This window comes from Garra rufa, chromosome 19, assembly GCF_049309525.1.
Source record: "Garra rufa chromosome 19, GarRuf1.0, whole genome shotgun sequence".
Taxonomy (NCBI): Eukaryota; Metazoa; Chordata; class Actinopteri; order Cypriniformes; family Cyprinidae; genus Garra; species Garra rufa.
The window spans coordinates 33,242,340-33,270,300 of record NC_133379.1 but is presented as its reverse complement, the minus strand read 5'-3'; the positions used below and the strand labels follow the sequence as shown (position 1 = coordinate 33,270,300).

General features: G+C 33.5%; 1 protein-coding gene across 1 annotated transcript in view; it reads left to right on the top strand.

The window, feature by feature from the left end:
* The window catches only part of LOC141292065 (collagen and calcium-binding EGF domain-containing protein 1-like), a 95,123-nt gene that overhangs the window by 37,471 nt on the left and 29,691 nt on the right, over positions 1–27,961 (top strand). The window contains exons 3-6 of the mRNA XM_073824030.1: positions 17,027–17,079; positions 17,928–18,062; positions 20,251–20,388; positions 25,474–25,580. Of these exons, the coding sequence (XP_073680131.1) occupies positions 17,027–17,079; positions 17,928–18,062; positions 20,251–20,388; positions 25,474–25,580 (433 nt within the window). The remainder of the gene's footprint in view (positions 1–17,026; positions 17,080–17,927; positions 18,063–20,250; positions 20,389–25,473; positions 25,581–27,961) is intronic.

Here is a 27,961-nt window from a genome sequence, read left to right as displayed (position 1 = left end):
TTTATAACTCTAAATTGCGAGTTTATGTCTCACAATTCTAAGAGAAAAATCATAATTGCAAGATGTAAGCTCACAATTGCAAGAAAAAAAGTCAGAATTGTGAGATAAAAAGTCACAATTAACTTTTTTTGTTTTTTATTCAGTGGCAGAAATGGGCTTTGATAGCTGTTAAATTATGTGATATATATATTTTTTTTTTTCAACTATTTTAACCAAAATATTGTATTATTTTATTTTTATTGCCCACTATAATTTTACTTAATGGTAACATTTTAAAGCCTTTATATATAATGCATTATAAAAACCTTTTTACTGTGTTTATCATGCCTTGTAATAAACCTTATAATGCGTTGTATGATTTCATGAATACTTATTATAATACATAATACTTAGCTATTCATTGTTGCATCTTTTTAGGTATAAAGCTGTAAAATAACAATCCCAGCCAAAGAATAAGGGTCTTATCTAGCAAAATGATCAGCCATTTTCTAAAAAAAAAAGAAAAAAATTGATGGACTTTTTTACCACAAATGCTCACTTTCCACTAGCTTTGCAATGTGCGTTACGAAGGTGCATTAAAACTGCGATTTGGACATTCAACCTGTTGGCCACCATTGAAGTCCACTATATGGAGATAAATCCTGGAAAGTTTTATCACCCACTACATTCCCTCCCATAACTTCAATTTGACATTCAGTTTTTAATAATACTCTACATATTTAAAGTGTCACAATTGCCCACTATGCAGCTTTATCATCAGGTTGAAGCAATTGACAAGCACACATTGAATTCAACTAAAATGTAAACTTTAACTGACTTCCACTCCCTGCCATATGAATTACTTTACATATGAATGATTTCAATCAGCATAGTAAAGAGAAAAAGTCTACATAACTGTAACTGGATTACATGGTGCCCATGCCAGCATAGGGTTTCCATACAAACTAAATGCCCATTACAGCATCAATCTGAATTAATTTCAGTTTCTCGTCACCTCAGCATGTCTGAAATGTTGACAGGCAGATCTTTGCATTGGCAGGCTGGTTCTGTCAGGCTCCATTCCAAGCAGTTACACCTAAACAAGCACCAGCACTTCTGTGATTTAATGTGAACGTTAAAGCACGGGGAAGAAAAAAAATCAGTCCAGTGGGTTACCGGAGGCACACCGACTCATAAAAGACCTGTGGGTGGTGTTACAGAGCGCGCAGAGAAAAGACAAGAAAAACGAGGAGCCACATCTGGGGCCAGTGTGGAGGAATGTAGAGTGAGTTTTCGTCGGTGTGTGTTTCGGGCTCTTGATCTGTGCCACATTATCAAGATTCTTCTAAGCGTTAAAGCAGAGAAGGTGAAGTGACCCTCTGCGTCAGAACACCATCAAAACAATTAGACCCTCCTGAACACGTAAACACACATACACTTGGCACAAAAGCGCAGAGATCAAATCAGAGGCCCAACTGGAGCGAACGGCGTTTACTGACATGCAATATAAGATACAATGAGATCTAGGCTCTAATAAGACCCGTACATGTGTAATACTGAAACTTCAAACAGCCGCACACGTATACAAAGCCTGCGTTGAGTTATGCACTCATTATATATCACCAAACGTTAATGGAGGTCTGTGTAATTTACAGTTTCCAGCTGCAGAGGAAAGGGGAGAGAGATGCCCGCCACAAATTTGTGAAATAAGACGACCGCCCTCCTTAAGCAGCTGCTAATGGCTTAGGCTCCTGGCCAATTTTGTGGATGTTAATTATGAAGGAAATTGAGATTTTTGTTATGTGTTTGTTAGCCTGCGATTTCCAGCTGTGATCATTGATGGCTCTTTGTGCTGTGCTGTGCTGTGCTGTGCTGTGCTTGGCTAGATAGTCTGGAAAATTTATCAGTGAATATTAAATGCAGGGTATCAAGTTCAAGTGGTATGCTAATCTTAAAGTCATCACTCCCTATTTGTTTTTTATCCACATTTCTGGACTTATTGTGCAGTGTGCGTGATTCATTGTGTCTTTGAAATTACCTAGCTTGTCTGGAATGTAAACAGATTTTTTAGCAGTAGGCATCATACTTGTCTACTTTGTAAATGCTTACAGAGGAAAACTCGTCATTATACACTAACTAACAGCGGATCACGCACTACCTGACTTGATTCTCTGCCTATAACTGGCCAAACCTTCAGACTGGCTCTGAGTTTTTACAAATTTCACATAGCCAGACCTTTAGACCGACAGCAGAAGGTCTGCACTGTAAAAAGTTTTCACCAGTTTCAGCTTAAAAACTTAAGTTTAGCAGCTGCCTTAAAATGTTAAGTTAAATCAACTTAAGTCACTTAAACTCACAAGTTAAATCAACTAATATTGTAAGTTATAATAATATAATAAGTTATAATATTGTAATAAGCTGATTTAACTTAAAAACTTATGGCAGCTGCTGAACTTAGGTTTTTAAGTTGAATCTGGTGAAAACTTTTTACAATGTGGGAACCTTGGCTGCTTTGTATGGTTCTGTTGCTTGTTCTATGTCTATATATTTAGAATTTGTTCTATTGTTCGTTTGTTCTATCCCCTTCCTTCTCATTCATTCCAGTTTCAGTTGGAAATATTGGATTATGAAATTAAGATGACTTGGATATGCTGCTTCATGTTGATTTTAATATTTTTGATTTAACATTATCACATAACTCTTTTAGAATTAAAGGGATGGTTCACCCCAAAATGAAAAGCGTGTCATTAATTACTAGGGTTGGGTATCATTTGAATTTTATCGATTCCGATTCTTTTCGATTCCAGTTTAGTAAAAAAAACAACAACAAAGTCAAGCATTAATATATCAAACATGTTTATTTTCAGTGCTTGCTTGCAACATATTATTTTATTACAGGGGTTCTCAACCTTTTTTTATACCAGGGGCCCACTCCTTCTCGGGTACATTTTGCAAGGCCCCCCTATGCCTGACATTTCCTCTAAAGGTGTTTATTTTTTAACTTTTTTATTAACCAAAAAATTTGTTTTGCCTTTTTATTTTTCTCCTGCATCTTATAAAAAATATTCAAACAAACTTTAAATCAAAGCTATACTTTTGAATTGAAAAACTTTTTAACATGTATATGAATGAATGAATGATGCATTTATATAGCGCTTTAATTGCGTATTGCCATACACCCAAAGTGCTTTACAATCATATGGGGGATCTCTCCTCAACCACCACCAGTGTGCAGCATCCACTTGGATGATGCGTCGGCAGCCACAGTACAACAGCGCCAGTGCGCTCACCACACACCAGCTACAGGTGGAGAGAAGAGAGTGAAATAGCCAATTCAATGAAAGGGGATTATTAGGAGGCCATGATTGACTAGGGCCAGTAGAGGGAATTTGGCCAGGACACCGGGGTTAAAACCCTACTCTTTACGAGAAGTGCCATGGGATTTTTTGTGACCACAGAGAGTCAGGACCTCGGTTTAACGTCTCATCCGAAGGACGGTGCTTTTTACAGTATAGTGTCCCCGTCACTTATACTGGGGCATTAGGACCCACATAGACCACAGGGTGAGCACCCCCTGCTGGCCTCACTAACACCTCTTCCAACAGCAACCTAGTTTTCCCAGGAGGTCTCCCATCCAGGTACTGACCAGGCTCAACCCTGCTTAGCTTCAGTGAGCAACCAGTCTTGGGCTGCAGGGTGATATGGCTGTGCCTTAGTAAAAAAAAAAGCCACAGACTTAAATCTCCTAATTATTCAATTTAGACATTCTTTACAACTTCAGAGTACTCTTTCTTAAGTGACTGAATATTTACTGTTTGTATTTATTATAAAATAAACGTATAAATGAAAAATACAGAAAATACATTCTAAATCTGTTTATGCTGGTGCTCATATGTGCATAAACACCACTGACCCTTACAAAATCCACCTCTATGGGTAAGCATAGAAAGGTAGAAAGGTAGCAGAAAGGTAATAAGGACATGGTTAAAATAGTCCATGTGACATCTGTGGTTCAATCTTAATTTACTTAGCTACAATAATACTTTCTGTGCACAAAGAAAACAAAAATAACTTAATGCAACAATTTCTTTTCCTCCCAATGCACATTCAGGAACTCTCGTGAATGTGTGGCAAAGACTGACATGGAAGAGAAGAAATAATGTTGAATAAAGTCATTTTTATTTTCTTTGCTTCATAAAATTAAGGTTGAACCACTGATGTCACATGGACTATTTTAACAATGTCCTTACTACCTTTCAGGGCCTTGAATGTGGTTGCTGTCTATGCAGGGTCCGAAAGCTGTCGGATTTCATCGGAAATATCCTCATTTGTTTTCAGAACATGAACGAAGGTCTTATTGGTTTGAAATGACGTGAGTTTGAGTAATTAATGACAAAATTTTCATTTTTGGGTGAACTATCCATTTAATTTAAAGGGATAGTTTACCCCAAAATTTTAATTATTCCCATGATTTACTCATCAGGCCTTCGTAGGTGAATAGGACGTCCTTCTTTCAGACAAATCCAATCAGAGTTATATTAAAAAATGTCCTGGCTCTGTTTCTCTTCAACAGGTCAAAACAAGTCCAATAAAGTGCATCCATCCATAATAAAAAAGTGCCTCACACAGCTCCAGGGGTTGAATAAAGGCCTCCTGGAGTGAATTGATGCATTTTTGTAACTAAAATATCCATATTCAAAACCTAATAATCACTTTAATCTACGTTGCACTCACTATTCTACACAGAAGCAGCTCCAGGTGGATGGTGGATAACAGATGACGTTGGCGAAGTAACGAACACGGACGTACAGTAGAGAGAACCAAAAAAAATTAAAACTACAAAACGAGGATTTTGTAAAGAAGAATGTCGGAGGATTACGATATTAGCCAAGAAGTAGTCTCAGCCTCAGACGTCACGCCCACGGAATGTTGGCTAAACGTCTGATGCGTATCGGTACACTTAACTGGAAACACTTCAGGAATGTCGAAGTCGTCATCTGATTAGTTGAATTTGATCGGATTTCCGGGAGACGCGAGTGTCGCGTTTATTTTCGTTCTGCCGGGAAACAAAGCGCAGACTGATTTACTCTGTGTTTTGCTAAAATGTGCTTATGCAGACGCCATTGTTGTTATACACATTTGCGACGTTCGCGAACAAATTACTGACTTACTGCTTGTTCTCCCTCTACTTATTTAACTTTCAATCTGGGTTATTTCAATGACTGTCTTGTTGCACGCCAGTCTGTTGTTGTGGGGGCATTTCCAAAACGTGACGCTGAACGAAACGAACTGTGATTGGTTGTTTGACATGTTGGTCAAACGGCCTTATGGGCGGGCCTTGGACAGTGAAAGCTGCCATGAATTCCAGACCTTCAGCCATCAGTCTGAAGGTCTGGCTACGCAAGACTAGGCAAGAAGAGACAGTTTTTTTTTTTGCTTCCTTTGCTCCTGTAAACAAACGTTGGTTTACGCAAGACTCATCGTGCATGCGCAATGCTTACAACCTACGCTATCCGGCCAGAATGACTTCTGTGTAGAACAGTGAGCGCAAACTAGATTAAAGTGATTATTACATTTTGAATATGGATATTTTTCTTACAAAAAACGCATATATTCACTACTGAAGTTCTTTATTCACCCCCGAAGCCATGTAAGGCACTTTTTATTATGTATGGATACACTTTATTGGATTTGTTTTGATCTGTTGAAGGGAAACACCCACCCATTGCCATTGTAAAGCTTGAAAGAGCAAGGATATTTTTTAATATAACTCCGAATGGATTTGCCTGAAAGAAGGAAGCTTTATACACCTAGGGTGGCTTGAGGATGAGTAAATAATGGCTAATTTTCATTTTTAGGTGAACTATCCCTTTAATGTGTTGGAGCTGTGATTGAATTCAATTTAATATTATTTTGATTTCAGAACATTGAACTCCAAAAAATTCTCATAAGATAATTTTTTCATGACAGTTTTCTCATGACACCATAGGACATTAAAATGGTTTTTGTATGCCATCATAGAAACTTCATTATCACTTTTATTTTCGGAACCTTTATTTAGAGCTATAAATAAATATTTGATAAATATTTGATTCAAATTGAACTGCAGTTGCTCATAGACTCGTGGTACATTTCTCAGAATTAACCAGAATGTAATGTTATTTCCTCCATATGCACTGTCTGTGTGTGTGTTTACTCCAGGTCTCAGCTCAGTTTGTTTATAAGGTAATTAGAGATCTCTCAGAGCCCAGCAAGTGGGGCTGAGGTCACGCTAATCCAGACCTGGTTTTCTCCTGGTAACCGGATCCCCATCAGCATGGGAAATTAAATAAACACAACATTAGGAAAGCACAGGTGCTACCGTAACCCACTAATAACGCCTGACAAGTCAAGTAAAGGCTCTGTTTAAAAGTGCATGTGACTCAGTGTTAATGCACCTGTTTTTGTTTGGACATGGTGCTGGAATCTCACCGCTCATTCATGGGGTTCCCATAATTTCCATCTATCATTTAGCAGAGGCTGAAAGAAAAACAACACATTTCCTTTTCTGCACTATTGTATCTAAACAAAACACTCGCAAATCATTTTTACTGTCTAAGTAAATGCACCTGACTGAAACAAGTGAGTGCTTAAGTGAGTGAGAAGGGTTCAAGGTGAATCATCTAAATGAATTCTCAATAGGCGATATTGAATAATGTGATCAGACATCCAGTCACTTATAAATGTGACCCTGAACCACAAAACCGGTCTTAAGTAGCACAGGTATATTTGTAGCAATAGCCAAAAATAAATTGTATGGGTCAAAATTATCGATTTTTCTTTTATGCCAAAAAATCATTAGGATACTAAGTAAAGATCATGTTCCATGAAGATATTTTGTAAATTTCCTTCTGTAAATATATCAAAACTTAATTTTTGACTTGTAATATGCATTCATAAGAACTTCATTTGGACAACTTTAAAGGCGATTTTCTCAGTATTTCGATTTATTTTTTTTATTTATTTTTTTGCACCCTCTGATTCCAGATTTTCAAATAGTTGTATCTCAGCCAAATATTGTCCTATCCAAACAAACCATACATAAATGGAAAGCTTATTTAGATTTTAGATGAAAAAATGTACTCTTATGACTGGTTTTATAGTCCAGGGTCACAGATATCTGTATTGAACCGTGTGTTGCTCCATGCAAATTCTGTTGCTTTTTCTTTTTGTTTTGCATAACAATGATTTGGTTTAGAAGTCTGGTTGTGTCTGAGTGACCCAACCTGAACTAATCCATTTCATCCCGTTTTAAACCTCCCGAGGTTGGGTTCACATCTGGATTCTCCCCTCCTGAGACATGCACACCATCAGAGCAATCGGACCTCACTACAATGCCCCACATACAATGTGAACTTTTCATTGCAATCTTGCCCCAAGAGGATGTTACATAGTAAATGATGTAACAGCCTGCAGTTGCTTGGTATTCTGGAATAATAATCTACTACATGAATACATCTGTCTGACAGAAGGTCCCCAAAATATTTAAATCGAATTCAGTTGCTTATCCTAATCTGTAGAAGTACTTTTCGGTGGATTTCAAAAAAGGAATGCATATTTGTGTAATACTTGTTTTTTATTGTGTTGTTTATTAAAAGGAACCCCAGGTATTAAGACCTGTATGGTTCAATATAATGTAAATGATGTCTCAATATGTAGTAGAAAACCCATAAAAGATTCACATTATTTACTGATGTATGGTTTGTTGGGATACAACTATTTGGATATCTGAAATTTGAGGGTACAAAAAAATCGAATTATTGAGCAAATCACCTTTAAAGTTGTCCAAATTAAGTTCTTAGCAATGCGTATTACTAATTGAAAATTACGTTTTAATATAGTTACGGTAGGGAATTTACTAAATGTCTTCCTTTATTTAATATCCTAATGATTTTTGGCATAAAAGAAAAATGTATCATTTTGATTCATACAATGTATTATTGGCTATTGCTACAAATATACCTGTGCTACCTATGACTGGTTTTGTGGTCCAGGGTCACATTTTGGCTTATGGGGGACACCATTATTTCGATAACGTGAAATTGTTGCACTCTGTGAGCTACTGGCGCTACCTGTTGCTATTTTTACCGTCTCAATATGTATGTATATGTAGGTTAAATTGAGTAAAGAGCGTTTTTTAAAACTAACCAGATTGTCCGACCTCTTCACTCACTTTATTCTTAGCAAGATCCCTTTTATTCCTGTTTCTACAAAAGTCCAAAGATGTATCGTACAGCTCTGAGGAACCACAGACAGCAACGGTGATTTTGTCCGCCATTGTTGTTTCGGATTTCTGCCTCCGTCACTACTAGAGCAAGCTCCTGATTGGTTACCGCGGCGCGGAATTCCGCCGAAGTTCAGATTTTTTAACTCGCGCGTTTCGCGCGAATGGCGCGGCAATCGCTTGAACGCTCAATGCGCGCCGCGCCATTCGCGCTATTCGCGCGTTTCGCGCCGCAGGATGGCTATTCGCGTCTTTGCATTGACTTAACATGTAAATCACTCGCGCTTGCCGCTTCATTCGCGTCCGGTGTGAACGCACCTTCACGGTGCGTTCACACTACAGCGTCAAATTTGCGCTCAGTGCCGCTGGCAACGCTACAACGCCACTGCTTTGGGGAGTGTCTAATTTAGGGCTGAGCACACCTCTGAAAAACAATGTTCACACCCTATTTACGTTCCATTGTCTTCTTTCAACGGCGGTTCGAAAACTAAACTGTAGCATATAATGAAAACATGCAAAGTACATTTACTTTTGCTTGACTTTTTCAATAATATGTGTTTTCAGCTCAGTAATCCACCAGTTTCAGAAACACGCGTCATAATCTTGCCTTGCCTACTCTTCACAGCGATTGGTTGTCGCCGGCGTTTTGCGCTCGAAATTTGCATAAGGTTGAGGAATGCCCAACCTTTTGACGCTCTCAGCCGCTCTCAACGCTTTCTCCGCAACGCTTCCAATCCCAAAATGCATCACGCGACCGTTTACGCTCAACTTCCACATGAATGAATTGAAAACGCTCGCTTCGCCCCGCTCGCTACGTGCCAGTGTGAACGCACCGTTAGTCTTCACTGCTTTCCTAACGATAAGAAGAGGAAAAAACAATGAGAAGATGCCTGTGGATGTAAAAAACTTCCTGAAGACCCGTGTCTTTTTTCTCTTCACTTTAGCTCTAATGCTTTGAGTCTTTTAGTCAACCACAGCTACTGAAAGAGCTTACAAATGGCAGAGACAAGAAACAGAAACTAGAAACTAGATGTGCTCAAACCATGTGTCATTTTTTGTATTTGTGTAGCACCTGCTGTTCTGAATATGCATTTGAATGATTTCCAGAGTTGAGAAGAAATGCATGTTATATAATCAGACTTTAATCTGCAAGTATTTTAATAATATTTTGTGGTATTTCTTTCACGTGTTGGAGCTTAATGTTGCACAACGTATCTCAGAAGCATGTGTCTGACTGCAATCATGAAGACTGGAGTAACTCTAAGAGGTCCTGGCATGAGACATGGTCATCAGGGAAACTGATTCTTAAGATTCTGGCCTGCATCAGACTGTCAGGCTTTAAAAACACTGACAGACGCGCTACTATGGGGAGCGATTTAAAGACTTCACGTTAATATGTGTCATGTTTTTAAACGCTAGTGCCTGCCATTGACCTTATCTTTAGAACAAAAACATGTTGTTTATTTCCACTGATTTTGTAATTTGCTGTTCATCTGTACATTGTTATGAACACTTACCTAGCACAGTCTCTTGATTAGTTTTGTGTTTTTAAGCTTCTGAGATTAAACCAACGCTATGTCACACAGATAATATGAATCTGTGTAAGTAGCTCTAGACTATATAAGACCTCAGCACAGAACATCTGGGGTCGCTCAAGGCAAAATATTATAGCTCTTGTGAAGTTTCGTATATTTACATAGTTTTGGATTGTGTGATGTATACAGTATAGTTTGATTCTGTGTTTGAACATTTCTGGCTCTGTTTAGGTCATTATGGGATTTGGTCCAGCTGGATTTCATGTTCTCCTATCCATTAAGACTCTATAATTTTTCATATTAATGATGCACATACTAATAAATTCTTTCATGCAGGGCAGATTTAGTTTTTGCATGCTTCATACTGCATCACATTCAATATACAGTTGAAGTCAAAAGTTTGCAGAATCTGCAAATATTTTACCAAAATAAGAGTACTGACCTGAATAAGAAATTTTACATAAAAGATGTTTATAGTCCACAAGAGGAAATAATAGTTGAATTTATAAAAATGACCCTGTTCAAAAGTTTACATACACTTGATTCTTAATACTGTCTTGTTACCTGAATGATCCACAGCTGTGTTTTTTTCTTAGTGATAGTTGTTCATGAGTCCCTTGTTCGTCCTGAACAGTTAAACTGCCCGCTGTTCTTCAGAAAAATCCTTCAGGTCCCACAAATTTTTTGGTTTTTCAGCATTTTTGTATATTTGAACCCTTTCCAACAATGACTGTGGGATTTTGAGATCCATCTTTTCACATTGAGGACAACTGAGGGACTCATATGCAACTATTACAGAACGTTCAAACTCTGACTGATGCTCTCGAAAGAAAAAAACGATGCATTAAGAGCCAGGGGTGTAAACTTTTGAACAGAATGCAGATGTGTAAATTTTTTCTTATTTTGCTTAAATATCATATTTTGTTTATTTAGTAATGTCCTTCAGGAGCTACACAAGATACTTAAATGTTTCCCAGAAGACAAAATAAGTTAAATTTACCCTGATCTTCAAATTCAAAAGGTTTTCACCCCCCGGCTCTTAGTGCAATGTATTTTATTTTGGCGCATCAGTGAGCATTGGAACCTTTTGTAATAGTTGCAAATAAGTTAGTGTGAAAAGATGGATCTCAAAATCATACAGTCGTTGTTGGAACAGGTTCAAATGCACAAAACTGCTGAATAAACAAGGAATTTGTGGGACCTGAAGGATTTTTCTGAAGAACAGTAGGCAGTTAATTGTTCAGGACAAACAAGGGACTCATGAACACATTATATAAAAAAAGCGAAACCTAATAATTGTACTCTTATAATTATAAAATGTACCCAAAGTGTGGGTTTTATGTGTCTTTATTAAGTCATTTTTTACTAAATTAAATGAAAAGTCAAACCCTCAGACTATGGATATTTGTGAAGGCACCAGATGGATGGAAACCTGAGCGTAAACAGCTCAGAGAGTCAATAAACAAAGCTTTAAAAATATTTTTGGAAAGCTTACTCTGGCAGACACAGGTCCAGGGTCAGTTCTGGCTGTTCTCTCTATGCATTCTTCTCTCTTGAGTGTCGCGTGTTTGTTAAGATAGAGACATATCAAAGTTTGTGTATTTGTGGAGGATCAGGGTGGCTTTGGTGTCAGCATACTAGAATAACAGAGATTTTCTATGTCTTTACTATCCTGCTGGATGTTTTTATGGAAGTTCTTTCATTTTTAGATTTTTGATTTTTCCTTTTGTTTTAATGGGACTATGCAAGAAGCAAGAGGTCTCCATTTCCACTTCATTTAATCTGATTGGCATTAAGGAGAAACGGTTGAGATGTTACACAGATCTCATCTGCATATGTTGCAAATTGACAACTGTGTTGTAACACATGCCATGTGCTGTTTATGTTTCTATAGCAGCGGTGTGCATATGCATGTGTGATCCTGGTTTGGTAGAGTGAATGTGACCCCCTAAGTGTCTGTGTGTACATGACTGCAAACATGCGTTGAAGTGTGAAAATCACCTTCAAACCGTTCTGCTCTCACACCCATCATCACCTCCCACAGCAGGAGATTTGTGCCTCTTCAGCCCTCCTCTTTCACTTCTCAATGCTTCCTCCCCACAGATTCTCTCAGTTTCTGATGTTTTTCAGCATGTTAATATGAGTTACGGCACTTGTGCGGCACTGCACAGTTGATTTTACAGCTCTGCGTTTTAGAATGGGTCTTTTTGAGTTTATAAATTGAGATTCTGAAAATAAATAAATAAAACAATGTTTATACATGCTATATACAGTTGAAGTCAAAAGTTTACATACACCTTTCAGAATCTGCCAAATGTTAATTGTTTTACAAAAGGGTTCATTCAAAATGCATGCTATTTTTTATTTAGTACTGACCTAATTAAGATATTTTACATAAGATATACATATAGTCCACAAGATATATCCACAATAATAATTTAATTTAAAAAAATGACCCTGTTCAAAAGTTTACATACACTTGATTCGTAATAGTGTGTTGTTACCTGAATGATCCACAGCTGTTTTTTTGTTTTTTTTTTGTGATAGTTGTTTATGAGTCCCTTGTTTGTCTTGAACAGTTTAACTGCCTGCTGTTCTTCAGAAAAATCCTTCAGGTCCCACAAATTCTTTGGTTTTCAGCATTTTTTTGTATTTGGACCCTTTCCAACAATGACTGTATGATTTTGAGATCCATCTTTTCACACTGAGGACAACTGAGAGACTCATATGCAACTATTACAGAAGGTTCAAATGCTCACTAATGCTCCAGAAGGAAAAACAATGCATTAAGAGCCGGGGGGTTAAATTTTTTGAACAGAATGAAAATGTTTACATTTTAGTATTTTTTTTATTTATTTAGTACTGCCCTTCAGAAGCTACAGAAGATAGTTACATGTTTACCAGAAGACAAAATAAGTTATTTTTACCCTGATCTTCAAATTCAAAAAGTTTTCACCCCTGGCTCTTAATACCTCGTCTTTCCTTCTGAAGCATCAGTGAGCATTCTGACCTTCTGTGATGGTTGCATATGAGTCCCTCAGTTGTCTACAGTGTGTAAAGATGGATCTTAAAATCATACAATCATTGTTGGAAAGGGTTCAAATATACAAAAATGCTGAAAAACCAAAGAATTTGTAGGACCTGAAAGATTTTTCTGAAGAACAGCAGCCAGTTTAATTGTTAAGAATCAAGTGTACGTAAACTTTTGAACGGGGTCATTTTTATACATAAAACATTTTATACATTTTTTCTTGTGGGCTATATGTAAACATTTTTTATGTGAAATATCTTATTCAGGTCAGTACTAAATAAAAAAATTACATGCGTTTTGTATGATCCCTCTTATTTTGGTAAAATAATTAACATTTTGCAGATTCTGCAAGGTGTATGTAAACTTTTGACTTCAACTCTAGGGTTCTTTTAATTGGCTAAATGTTATTTTGGAGTTTTTTTATATGTATAGGTTCATAAAAGAGTAAAAATGCATTTATTTATTGCTTAGAGTTATTTAAAGCATTAGCACATTAATAAATGGCTATTATGTCATTACAGTTCTAATTCTTTCGCATCATAACTATCGAATCAGAAAATATATCGCTATGGAATCAAACTTTAAAATCACATTTGAACCTTCATTAGGAGTCTAGAAAGGGACAAACACCCAGAGTCTGTGTGTCAGCAGCCTGAATGCTACAGGTTCTTGTTAGCGTGGGAAAATGCTTTATCCTGGAGGGAACTCCAAAGACACACATTAGTTCTGGGCAACATAGAGCAGAAAAAATGGTGTGGGGTGTGGAAAGACTGCAAGTCTCTCTGAAAACAAGCTAATAAAGTCAGTTCAAGTCTATTAACTTTAATGCCAAGTTGTGGTTCATGATTATTCTTTAATTATCAGTGCTTTCTCCCCTCCTTAATCAAAATTTTAATATTTACATTTTGCACTTTCATTTCCGTAAAGGAATTTCATATGGTTTCATGTAGTTGAAGTCTCATATTACGTGTAGTTATTATTTTTTCAAGATTTAAAGATACACATGGTGTCCCTTAATATTGGAGGGTTTATGTTTTTTTTTTCAGGTTTGTGTGTGTGAGAGTGATTGTAGATCTTTATATATTCATCTCGAACATCAAAGAAACCAATAAAGTTTTCCTATGTGAATCAGACCACCAAAACAAATCCCATGATTCAAACCATACCAGCCCGCCGTAGCCCACATCAGACCCCTTACGCCGTCTGTGGCTATAAAAGCGATTGCATGGAAATATATTAGCTGTTTATGTTCTTATTAACTTGTAAACCAATGCATTTAATTGTTTAACATGCTGATATACTTTTTAATATGCGCCATTTAGGCATTGTTGATCAGTTTGCTTCCAGATTAAACCAACAGAGCTTACTTTGGCAGACTAGACAAAACAGTTCCACAAAGTTTGTGAGTAATACTGTTGGAAAGGATATCACCATTACTTAATATCCAAATTCCATTTCCCCCGTTGTATTTTTAGTTTTTAGTTTTTTGAGAACATTTGGGAATCATTGTAGCATAGTGTTGAAATGAATCATCTCTGTTAGTTCTTGTGAGTTGTTCCCTTGTCATTCCAAAAGAGGAACATCTCCACGATGACCACTTAGAAAATGTTGGGGGAATATTATCATCTTACTTTGGAGGTGAGTTTTCCATCACTGTACAGAACACCTTTTTCCCCCCTTTGTCTGTCTCGTATTGCAGACATGGATTTCAAATTAAATACGATTAGGAAAAGCACAAAAACAGAAGAGTGACATTAATAATTCATGCAAGTTTGTTTCGGTCTGGATTAAGGCCACTGTTTTGTCATTTCTTAGGCAAGCATTGCTATTATCATAGCTCATCCGTTCACTTGTGGGTTTAAAAAACCCCAAAACCCTGTGCGTGACTCATCCCAGCCTGTTCGTGCTACAGACATGAATGATACCTCATAACACTTTTCTAAGCACTTTTGGTTTACTGGCAGATTATTAAAACAGGCAAAGGAAAAAAAATATGATTAGATTTTAAGAAATGGGCCAGTATGCAACTATGCAGCAACTAACCCAGGAATCCCATCCAACCACATTCATTGCTGTTCAAAAATGTGTTTTATTTTATTTCTTATGCTCACCAAGGTTGCATTTATTTGTTTAAAGGGATAGTTAAGCCAAAAAATGAAAATCCTGGCATTATTTACTCATCCTCATGTCGTTCCAAACCCGTAAGACCTTCATCTACGGAACACAAATTAAGATATTTTCGAGAAATCCAAAAGCTCTCTGACCCTGCATAGACAGCAACGCAACTAACACATTCAAGACCCAGAAAGGTAGTAAGGACAATGTTAAAATAGTCCATGTGACATCAGTTCAACCTTAATTTTATGAAGCTACGAGAATACTTTTTGTGTGCAAAGAAATCAAGATAAACGACTTTATTCAGCAATTTCTGTCTTCGATGTGCATTCATCCAACATGCAACATCCTGCATCCATCCATACGGGCCTATTATAAATTATGTAACTTTTTTTTAAAAAAAGGGACATCGGACGCCCTTTTTTCCACATGAATGTCTTCATGAAATGTCTGCAACATACTTTGGTTAAAATTCCTCAATAGTCATGTAAAACACCATTTTTTTCCCTGTCAAAAACAGCTCTGTTCACAGCGACCCATTTTGGTGCATGGCTCTTTAAATGCTAATAAGCTCCTGCTCGCCCCGCCCCTCTTTTCTGTTTTTGTGTATTTGCTGGCACGTTACCATCAGAAACAAAACTAATCTACTGTGTTCTCAGTGGCTCTGATGACGGGAGAATTGAAGACTCTTATGTTGACTTTTACAGCCAACTACAAAACACCTGCATTGCTCACAAGACATTGTTGTCGCTATAGCTAGCGTACAACTAACTGAGGAAGGAAATATGCAAATACGGGACAATCCGTCAGCTTGATAATTGAGACTGTTTGGGTTTTGTGGGACTAAAAAAAACAAAGTGAATGGATTTTTATTACACTGCTAACACATTTCGGTTGAAGTCAAAAGTTTACATACACCTTGCAGAATCTGCAAAATGTTAATTATTTTACCGAAATAAGAGGGATCGTGTAAAATGCGTGTTATTTTTATTTAGTACTGACCTGAATAAGATACTTCACATAAAAGACGTTTACATATAATCCACAAAAGAAAATAGTAGCTGAATTTATAAAAATGACACCGTTCAAAAGTTTACATACCCTTGATTCTTAATACCGTGTTGTTTTTTTGTTTAGTGATAGTTGTTTCATGAGTCCGTTGTTTGTCCTGAACAGTTAAACTGCCTGCTGTTCTTCAGAAAAATCCTTCAGGTCCCACAAATTCTTTGGTTTTCCAGCATTTTTCTGTATTTGAACCCTTTTCAACAATGACTGTATGATTTTGAGATCCATCTTTTCACACTGAGGACAACTGAGGGACTCATATGCAACTAATACAGAAGGTTTAAATGCTCACTGATGCTCCAGAAGGAAAAACCATGCATTAGAGCCAGGGGTGAAAACTTTGAATTTAAAAATCAGGGTTAAATTTAATTTATTGTGTCTTCTGGGAGACATGTAAGTAGCTTCTGAAGGGCAGTACTAAATGAAAAAATATGATATTTGGGCAAAATAAGAAAAATGTACACATCTTCATTCTGTGCAAAAGTTTTCACCCCCTGGCTCTTATTGCACCGTGTTTTCTTCTAAAGCATCAGTGAGTGTTTGAACCTTCTGTAATAGTTGCATATGAGTCCCTCAGTTGTCCTCAGTGTGAAAAGATGGATCTCAAAATCCCAGTCATTGTTGGAAAGGGTTCAAAATACACAAAAATGCTGAAAAAACAAAAAAATTGTGGGACCTGAAGGACTTTTCTGAAGAACAGCAGGCATTTTAACTGTCCAGGACAAACAAGTGACTCATGAACAAATTAAAAAAAAAACAGCAGCTGTGGATCATTCAGGTAACAACACAGTATTAAAAATCAAGTGTATGTACAGTATTATTTTCTCTTGTGGACTAAATGTATTTTTTTTTTCTGTGAAATATCTTATTCAGGCCAGTACTAAATAAAAAATAACCTCTTATTTTGGTAAAATAACATTTTGCAGATTCTGCAAGGTGCATGTAAACTTTTGACTTCAACTGTATATGCAAACACAGCAAGTTTTGCGCAATTCTAAAGAATATCTAAAATTTATTTTCATAACTTCTCTCTTTCAGAAAGAAGTGCTGTGAAGGTTTTAAGTTTGTGCTGGGACAGTGTATTCCAGAAGGTAAGATCTCTTTCCCTCGCTCTCTTTCTTTCCCCAGATTGGACTCCTCTGGGTTGAATTTGCTCTGATATTTCTGGTGTTTTCCCTCGTCTCCCATTAGCGTTCTAAACAAAATCATTCCTGTTGGAAACCACTCAGCTGGTGCTTTTAATGTTGTTTTAACATTTCCAGCACACCTTAAAAAGCTTGGCAGAGTTTCCCCACCCGTAACGATCGCTTGATTACCTCGTGTGTATTTTTATAGTGGGAACAGGTCTGTATATTAGCTTATGAATACAGTAATATACTTCTCGATCTTTGGTTGAGGGGTTCAAACCACTAACGAGTTTTTACTCGTAACTGTCAAATAAAAACATGCAGTTATATTGTCTGCTCTCTGCGGTTCGCCGTGCCACATCGAGACGGTGTATAGCGGTCCCTGGGACCCTTTGAGACAGTCTACAGTTTGTTTAGACTTTTTTCTTTTTCTCTGCTTCTCTGGTGTCCTTACCTGCCCTCTCTCTGCTGATGAGAAACACAAAATGTAAGGGTTGAGAATGGACACATATTTCTCTGACTCACATGGCGCTCCATGCTGTGTCTGAGATGGTTTGGCTCTTCCAGGAGAAACCGTGGAATCGGGAAAAGATGCGAGAGTTCTTGGGCTGGAACGGGCAATGCTGGATTCCCAGACCTCAGTGTTTTGTTTTTATTATTATAATAAAGTTTAAGGGAAAAGATGTTTAAAGTAGCACATTTGCGTATGATTTGGGGAAATTATAGGTTTATGTCGGATTTGATTGTCTTGTGCTTTTCTCTCTCGCTGTGTTTACATGTGTTTGTTTGTGGGTTTGTCTTTGTATATGCAGACTATGATGTGTGCGCTGGCGCCCCATGTGAACAGCAGTGTACCGATCATTTTGGTCGTGTGGTGTGCACCTGTTACACCGGGTATCGCTATGACCGGGAGCGACATAGAAATCGAGAGAAACCGTACTGCCTGGGTAAGATTTGTGTACTTATTTGAGTGTGTCAAATGCATAGATGCACAATATTCCAGTGTTAGTCAGGGTTTGGCATTATTGCAAAAAATGTGCAACAACAAATGTGCAAATTCACAGGTGTGAATGCATCAGTCATAAACAAGAAAAAGTGATTATGATACCATACCATTGTGGCATAATTGTGTATGCTTTTTTTTGTGAGGTTCAAAGTGTACATTTACTCATTATATTTTATTTTTTTTAGTTTATGTATAATAAAAAATATAACACATAGTTCTATATACGTTCCCCTACTGTAAAATCATAGTTAATAAAATATGTACTAACTATGACTATGATTTAACAGTAGAACTATATATTATATTTTTATTATACAGAAGTTTTTGTAAACTTATATGAAGGAGTTTATTTATTTATTTATTTACAGTATAAAAAAAAACATAAAATAAAAATACAAATAAAATGGGTAAAATTGTATCAGTCATGTTTTTTATATTTGCATTATGTGAAATGTAATTATAATTGGATTATTAAAAATTTTACATGATGGATAGATTTTTACCAATTTTTTTTTTTTTTTCATGTGAATATTTAGAACATTTAGATTGATGGATATATTATTCAAATGTATATACATCAATTATTAATATAGTTATTAAATATTTATTACAGTTTATGTATAATAAAAATATTTTTCCTTCTGTAAAATCATAGATAGCCATAGTGTGTGTGTGTGTGTGTGTGTGTGTGTGTGTGTGTGTGTGTGTGTATGTATATATATATATATATATATATACAAATTTGTAAATGTAAATATTAAAAATAATATACTTATTAAAAAAGTAAAATGATTGATACATTTTTTACTCATTTTATTTGTATTTTTGTATAGTTATGATTTTTATAAAAAAAAAAGATTATGTATAAAAAAAAATATATATATATATAAATAAATATGTAAAATGTAAATATTAAAATGTAATATACGTTTTAAAAATGTAACATGTTTGATAAATTTTTACATTTTTTATTTTTAGATTTTTAGATTGTTTATACTGTGAATAAATAAAATAAACTCCTTCATACAAGTTTACAAAAATATAATATATGGTTCTATATTTTATCTACTGTAAAATCATAGATGGTCATAGTCTATATAAATGCAAATATGTAAAATGTAAATATAAAAATTTAATATAATTTTTAAAAATGTAACATGATTAATAGATTTATAACTATATGAATATAAAAAATATATATATTTTTAGATGGATTGAGATTATTAAAAATTATATACAGAAATTATTAATATAGTTATGTGTATATATACATATATACACATATACATACATATATATATATATATATATATATATATATATATATATACACACACACACAAATATGTAAAATGTAATGTAATTCAAATTAGATTAACAGATTTTTACCCATTTTATGTTTTTTATTTTTATGATTTTTATACTGTAAATAAATAATAAAATAAATTTCTCCTTCATACAAGTTTACAAAAACATGTATAAAAAATATATATATATTTCTATTTTTTTTCTAGTGTACAATCATAGTCACAGTTACTATATGTATACAAATATGTAAAATGTAAATATTAAAATATAATATATATTTTTATGTAATGACTGATAGATTTTTACCCATTATTTATTTATTTGTTTGTTTGTTTATTTATTTCATATGAATATTTGAAAAATGAATATACGTTGTTCCTACTGTAAAATCATATACAGTCATACTTTGTATATATCTAGAAAATTTGATTACCATGGAAGCTTTTTGTAAAAATCTTTTATTTTATTTTATTTTATTTTATTTTATTTTATTTTTCAAAAGAACACTTAAAAACGTATCACTTGTTTAAATTAGCAGGAATATTTAACAGTGTGGACCTGTTAGCGCCCTCTATGGGTCTCTATGTTTTTAATTCACAGGGTTGATCTCTCAATGCCACTTTAATAATAGCATGAGCGTTTCTTAAATGGTCTGACCTCCCAGACTGCTGAAGTGTTAAGATGATTCAATGGGAGTCAAATTTTGTTTCTCAGCCTGATCTGTCAGAAGCGCTCTATACTGCCTCAGGAGCGAACATCACGTCTTTTGCACTTTGCCAACTTTCCGTCCCTCACACTTTCACTCTCTGTTCTCGCGTCAGACATTGATGAATGTGCCAACAATAACGAGACGGTGTGCTCACAGATCTGTGTGAACACCCCCGGCAGCTACCGGTGTGAGTGCGAGAAAGGCTTCTACCTAGAGGATGATGGGAAAACATGCACCAAGGGTGAGCGAGGTGAGTGTATACTCTCTGGATCTTTGTTTGTCCTCCTTAGCAACACTCTTTCTTTTTGGTCTTTCTTCTGTGGTCTTTTGGGAGTTTCTCAGGCTTTTTTTGAATCTACAAACCCTGAAACTTTCATAAACACCTCTTTCGGGCAAAGCTTAATTGCTGAAATAACTGCTGTAGAGAGATCCAGTGAAATCATTGTTAACAGGGTAATGAATCAACTTGGCAGTCGTGTTTTTGTTATAAACTTAGATTTTCCGTGTTCTATATTAATCAGTTGTTTTTATTACATAATTCGCAATGCTTTAGCTTTTTCAGTTTGTGAGCCGCTTTCCTGTTAGAATCTGCTTTTGCAAATCTCAGTCCTGCTTTGATTCGCCCAATGCATTTCCAACAAACAACAGAAGGGGAGCATGGAAAGGCGAATCAGTGCGTTTTGAGGTTTTAAGTAGAGCACAAAAAACCAGACATATTCGTTTTCCTGTCTGGACCTGACCGTCCACAGATCTCTCCATCACACAGGTGTGAAAAGGATTGAGTGTGGTCTATAAAATGCTCTGACAGGTCATGGATGCATCATCCAGTTAAAACAGTGCAAACACAAAGAGAGATGTGCCGAAAATAAGGCTGGACGTAAAATGTAAATAAAATGTCTGTATCTGAATAATTGAAATATATATTACAATTTTTTCTACAATTATATATAAAACTTTATTTATTAGAAATATGTATTTATTTGTTTGTTTATTTATTTGTCATTTCATATGAATAATAAAAATACATATAATATTTAAATATTTATGGCAGTTTATATATACTAAAATATAAAATTCTGGTATTTATTAAACATTTAACATAAATATTCAGATGGATGGATGAATGGATGGATAGATAGATACAATTATTTAAAAAATATATTAATTTAGTAAAAATATTTATTTATTTATTTGCCACTTCATATGAATATTAAAAATTACATATAATATTTAAATAATTATGACAGGTAATATATAATAAATGAGTGTATATATAGTTATATAGTATATAGTTCTGGTTATTATTATTAAACATATAAAGTCACAAATATTCAGATAGATAAAATATGTATTTAGCATTTCATATGAATATTAAAAAATACATATCATATTTAAATGTGTATTTCTTTATTACAAATATTTATTTATTTATTTTCATTTTATATGAATATTAAAAATACAGAAATATTTAAATATTTATGGGAGTTTATATAAAATAATTCTGGTTATTATTAAACATTTATTATAAATATTTAGATAGAAAAATATAATTTCATGCGAATATAAAAAAATACATATATTTAAATATGTATTTATTTATTACTTTATTTATTTATGTATCATTTCATATGAATATTAAAAATACAGAAATATACAGAAATATTTAAATAATTATGGCAGTTTATATTCTGGTTATTATTAAACATTTATCATTAATATTCAGATAGATAGAAAAATATTTATTTAGTATTTCATATAAATATTAAAAAATACATTTCAAATTTAAGTATGTATTTATTTATTACTATATTTATTTATTGATCCTTTCATATGAATATTAAAAAGACGTATAATATTTTAATATGTATTTATTTATTACAAATATTTATTTATGTATCATTTCATATGAATATTAAAAATACAGAAATATTTAAATAATTATGGCAGTTTATATTCTGGTTATTATTAAACATTTATCATTGATATTCAGATAGATAGAAAAATATTTATTTAGCATTTCATATAAATATTAAAAAATACATTTCAAATTTAAGTATGTATTTATTTATTACTATATTTATTTATTTATCCTTTCATATGAATATTAAAAAGACGTATCATATTTAAATATGTATTTATTTATTACAAATAATTATTTATTAATCTTTTATTTAAATATTAAAAAACATAAATATACAGAAATATTTATGTGAGTATATATGTAATAAAATATATAATTCTGGTTATTATTACACAGATATCATAAATATTCAGATAGATAGAAAATATTTATCATTTCATATGAACATTAAAAATACATATCATATTAAATATGTATTGATTTATTATAAATATTTATTTATGTATCATTTCGTATGAATATTAAAAATACATAAATATATTATTTATAAAATATTTAGATATTTATGGAAGTTTATATATAATAAAATATATAATTCTGGTTATTATTAAACATTTAACATAAATATTCAGATACCTAGACAGATAGACAGAGAATTATTAAATATTTAGGGCCATTCATTTCATGTCAGTTATGGTTTAGCTCTTAATCTCCTCACTATTTACAAAAAATCCATTCTGCAGCCTCTTCTGCTTTGACACATTTATAAGACATTACTTCCTGCCTCCCTGCAGGAAGTCCACTGACCCATCGCGGTTAATGACTTGGGACACCAGCTAGCGGTTAGCATTAGCATCAATCACTCCTTCCTCTCCACTCCTCTGTCCATCTATCTTCTAGGCTTTCTTGTGGAGCGTATCAGTCTTTCAGAGTTTCCTGTCTGCTGTTTCCTCTCTTTTGGAGCGCAAAACAAGATGACCTTTCAGGGCATTCAGGGTTGCAACAATCCAGATGTACAAAAAAGGAATTCAGGGAATTCCAGACCACTGAGATTACAGTGCATGGATCAAATGAGGTTATCGGCCATGAGTCAAACTGAGCTGTAGGAGTCTTAAAGAGATTGTGATAGAACTCAGCAGACCTTTGGCAGGAATGACAGTGGCCATTACATTTCTGATCATTGTGACCTTGAGCAAGACTTCAGATCCCTGTTATAGGTTTGTGGCACAGTTTTATGGCAACTTTGGCTCTGTTTTAAAGCCTAGCGAGCCGTCAGGATGTCTACAGACTCTTGTAAGCTATTGATTTAGAACACTAGTCAACAGCCATATATGTCACATATTAGAGATTTTTCTTTTGGAGTGCACTTAAAGGGATAGTTCACCCACAACTGAAAATTCTGTCATTAATTACTCACCCTTATGTTGTTCCCAACCTGTAAGACCTTCGTTCATCTTCAGAACACAATTTGAGATATTTTAGATGAAATCCGAGAGCTTTCTGACCTGCATAGACAGCAATGCAACTGACACATTTAAGGCCCAGAAAGCAGTTAGGGTATTGAAAATAAAACGTTAAAAATATATTTAAACTTCTTATTCTAACATAAAATGTCTTTAAAGTGTTTTGGGCCTTTATGCTTTGGCACGGTATCTGTCAAACTAAAACCAAACAAACTAAAACTTTACAGTACAGTTGTTTTACAATATATGGCTATTACTGTCATTGTTGTTGTTGTTATAATTATTATTATAATCAGTTTTTTTGCCTTCTTAAAACACCAGAATGAATGTAGTTTAGATTGTGACAGTAAACCACAACTAAAAAGAGGGCTGAGTCCCCTTTAAAGTTGAGGTACAAGTCAATTCACTGACTTTTTTCTGACTTAAGTTTTCTTAGTTAAGAACATGGATTGGAGCTTTTAATTTTCTATAATCTTCATATCATGATATTATCATATCATGCAATTTTACATCCCTTGTAATTACAAAAATATTTAAAGACATGTTTACCCTAAATGCTTGTCAGCAAATTTGGCAGTAAACATATATTTCACACTTATAGTATTTCAACAACAATAAAAGGAATTAATTGAAATGACATACTTAAGCGAGTCGTAAAAAGTACATTTAACTAAATGTATTTCATATAAATTTAGACTATAATACATTTTAACTTAATTGTACGTAATATGCAATTATGTGTCTAAAAACACTAAATTCGGTTGACCCTTAAATATATTATTTCAAAATATATTATAACTCATTGCTCTTTTTAAAAGTAAGTTTCCAAAGTTTACATACACCTTGCAGAATCTGCAAAATGTTAATTATTTACCAAAATAAAAGGGATCATACAAAATGCATGTTATTTTTTATTTAAAACTGACCTGAATGAGATATTTCACATAAAAGATGTTAACATGTAGTCCACAAGAGAAAATAATAGTTGAATTTATAAAAAGTGATCCAGTTCAAAAGTTTTCATACACTTGATTCTTAATACTGTGTTGTTACCTGAATGATCCACAGCTGTTTTTGTTTTGTTTGTTTAGTGATAGTTGTTCATGAGTCCCTTGTTTGTCCTGAACAGTTGCCCTGACCGCTATTCTTCAGAAAAATCCTTCAGGTCCCACAAATTCTTTGATTTTTTTTTTTTAGCATTTTTGTGTATTTGAACCCTTTCCAGCAATGATTGTATGATTTTTAGACCCCTCTTTTCACACTGAGGACAACTGATGGACTCATATGCAACTATTACAGAAGGTTCAAACACTCACTAATGCTCCAGAAGGGAAAAAAATGCATTAAGCTGGGGAGCTGGGGGTGAAAACTTTTGAATAGAGTGGAGATGTGTACATTTTTCTTATTTTGCCTAAATATCATATTTTTTTCATTTAGTACTGCCCTTCAGAGGCTGCATAAGATAGTTACGTGTTTCCCAGAAGACAAAATAAGTTAAATTTACCCTGATCTTCAAATTCAAGGTTTTCATCTCTTAATGCATTGTGTTTCCTTCTGGAGCATCAGTGAGTGTTTGAACCTTCTGTAATAGTTGCATATGAGTCCCTTAGTTGTCCTCAGTGTGACAAGATGGATCTCAAAATCATACAGTCATTGTTGGAAAGGGTTCAAATACACAAAAATGCTGAAAAACCAAAGGTCTAACTGTTCAGGACAAACAATGGACTCATGAACAACTATCACTAAACAAAAAAAAAAAAACACAGCTATGGATCATTCAGGTAACAACACAGTATTAAGAATCAAGTGTATGTAAACTTTTGAACTGGATCACTTTTTATAAATTCAACTATTATTTTCTCTTGTGGACTAAACTTCTTTTATGTGAAATATCTTATTCAGGTCAGTACTATCCCTTTAATTATGTGTACTGATAATCAACAGTTTATTGACATTTTAATTTTGTCCAACAACCTTCCTTAAGTTCCACATTCATGTTGTTTCCTTCCAGCTCCGCTGTTTGAGAAATCCGACAACGTCATGAAAGAGAGAACGTGCTCGGCCACGTGTGAAGACTTCCATCAGATGAAGATGACCGTTCTCCAACTCAAACAGAAGGTACCCTATTCCAGTTTCACCTGCAGGGCTTATTCGCTAAAACAAGCAGCAGATTTCCTTTTATATGCATGTTCTCATTCTTATACGTGAGTCGACCCCACAAGAACCTACCTGCCAATGTTTCACGAGCAAGTCGGACTCAGGTTATACAAGTCTTCAGGGATATGTTGGTGACTTTATAGGCAAAATAAAAAGCGCTAAAACACGGGCCGAGCGGCTGAGCGATCTGATGGTGTGACTTATGTCTGTCCTTGCTGCAGGCTAGTAAATCACGGTGAGCGCAGTGATGCGGTTTAGACGGGCTGAGGGCGCAGAGTCCGTGTTCTGCAGTCAAAGCGAGACTGTCAACAAATCCACTCAGCACCCTCATGGTCGCACCGTGATATATAGCTCTTGTGCGTGTGGTCCAGCAGACTATGAGGGAAAAGACTGAGAGTAAAAAATGTGGTGAACTAGTAAGAGTGAAGCAAGGTTTATGGTTCTCTGAGAAGGTGACACAAAAACATTGATATGATTGTTACAAATATTTTTATCTGACCGTTGTTTTAATTCCCCCCCCCCCTCCAATTAAATTAAATTATTAATTTAATTGGAATTAAATTAATACTATTATATAATATATTATTATATAATATTTCATATATATATATATATATATATATATATATATATATATATATATATATATATAATATGAATATGTCACATCTTAATGCAGTTCTTCTCCATATCATTTATAGTGACATGTTTGTCAAAAAACAAATCCATACTTTTTTCTTTTTTTTTTAAGTAATCAATTTGGCTTGTGTTCTTTAATCATGCATTTACATTTATTCTTTTTTTATTTTTATTGTTTCCATATTTTATTTTGTTTTTATTGTTTTTATTTCTTATTTTAATTTTACATTTTATATTTTATATAAATTGTAAATGTATGTGACTTTAATATTTTATTGTTTTATTTCATTTTTATCATTTTTATTTTACTTTTTCCATTTTTTATTTAATTTTCCATTTTTATATTTTATTCATTTGGCATTTTCTTTTTCTTTTTTCTTTTTCTTTTATGTATTTTATTGTTTTATTTTATTTTAATTTGACTTTTTCCATTTTTATTTTATATTCCATTTTTATTTGATTATTTTTGTAATTTTATTTTCCATATTTTCTTTTATTTTGTTTTGTTTTATTTTTAATTATTATATAATTTTATTTGTATTGTGTTTCATTTTCTTTTTATGTTATGTATTTTATAGTTATATTTAATTTTTTATCATTTTTATTTTATTTTTTTACATTTTTTATTTTATTAATTTGTAATTTTATTTTCCATATTTTATTTTATTTTGTTTTTTTAATTTTTATTGTATTTTATTTTTATTTTATGAATTTTGTTGTTGTATTTCTTTTTTCATATTTTACTTTTTCCATTTTTTACTTTTTCCATTTTTCTTTAATTTTCCATTTTTATATTTTATTAATTTGTCATTTTATTTTTCATATTTTCATTTTACTTTTCATATTTTCTTTTGTTTTATTTATTTTTATTTTTCATATTTTATTTAATTTTCATTTAATGTATTTTATTGTTTTATTTCATTTTTATCATTTTTATGTTCTTTATGTTTTTCATATTTTCTTTTATTTAATTTTTTTTGTATTGTACTATATTATTTTATTGTATTTTAATTTATTTTATGCAATACAAGCTTAGTTAAAATTAATCCATGAAAAAAATATAAATTATATATAAAAATTGAATAGGACGTTTTTTGTTTTTTTTTTCTTTTGGAAAGAAATAATACTTTTTATTCAGTAAGGATGCGTTAAATAGATCAAAAGTGACTGTAAAGACATAATAATGCTACAAAAGATTTCCATTTAAAATAAATCCTGTTGTCTCAAACTTTTTAAAATAAAATAAAATTCCAGGAGAAATAAATTACATTCTCAAATATATTTTAAAAAAGAAAAAGCATTTGTGAGCATTAGTAACATCTTCAACATTAAAAACTGTTCAAAAAGTCTGTAATACTAAATAATATCAGTACACAAATGTAAGTCAAATTCTGAATGTACTAGTTTAGTGTAAAGAGTATTGCATTCTTACTAAATCACTTATTTATGAGATTTAAAGACTGTTAGAAGTATGCTTTAGAGGCCAGCTTACTTATGTAGGCTTTTGACTGCTAAGTTTTCTAGGTTTTGGAACAGAACTGTAATGTTTTTAGTTCAACTGCAGATCTTTTATTCAAAATGGACTGTTTTTCACGGCACATAATTCAGTTCATCTCTGGAGGCATCGTAAGTGGTTGACGTTGGCACTCGAAGCAACATGGAATTGAAATATGTGCAGTCCAAAGAACCAGACACAAATCAAA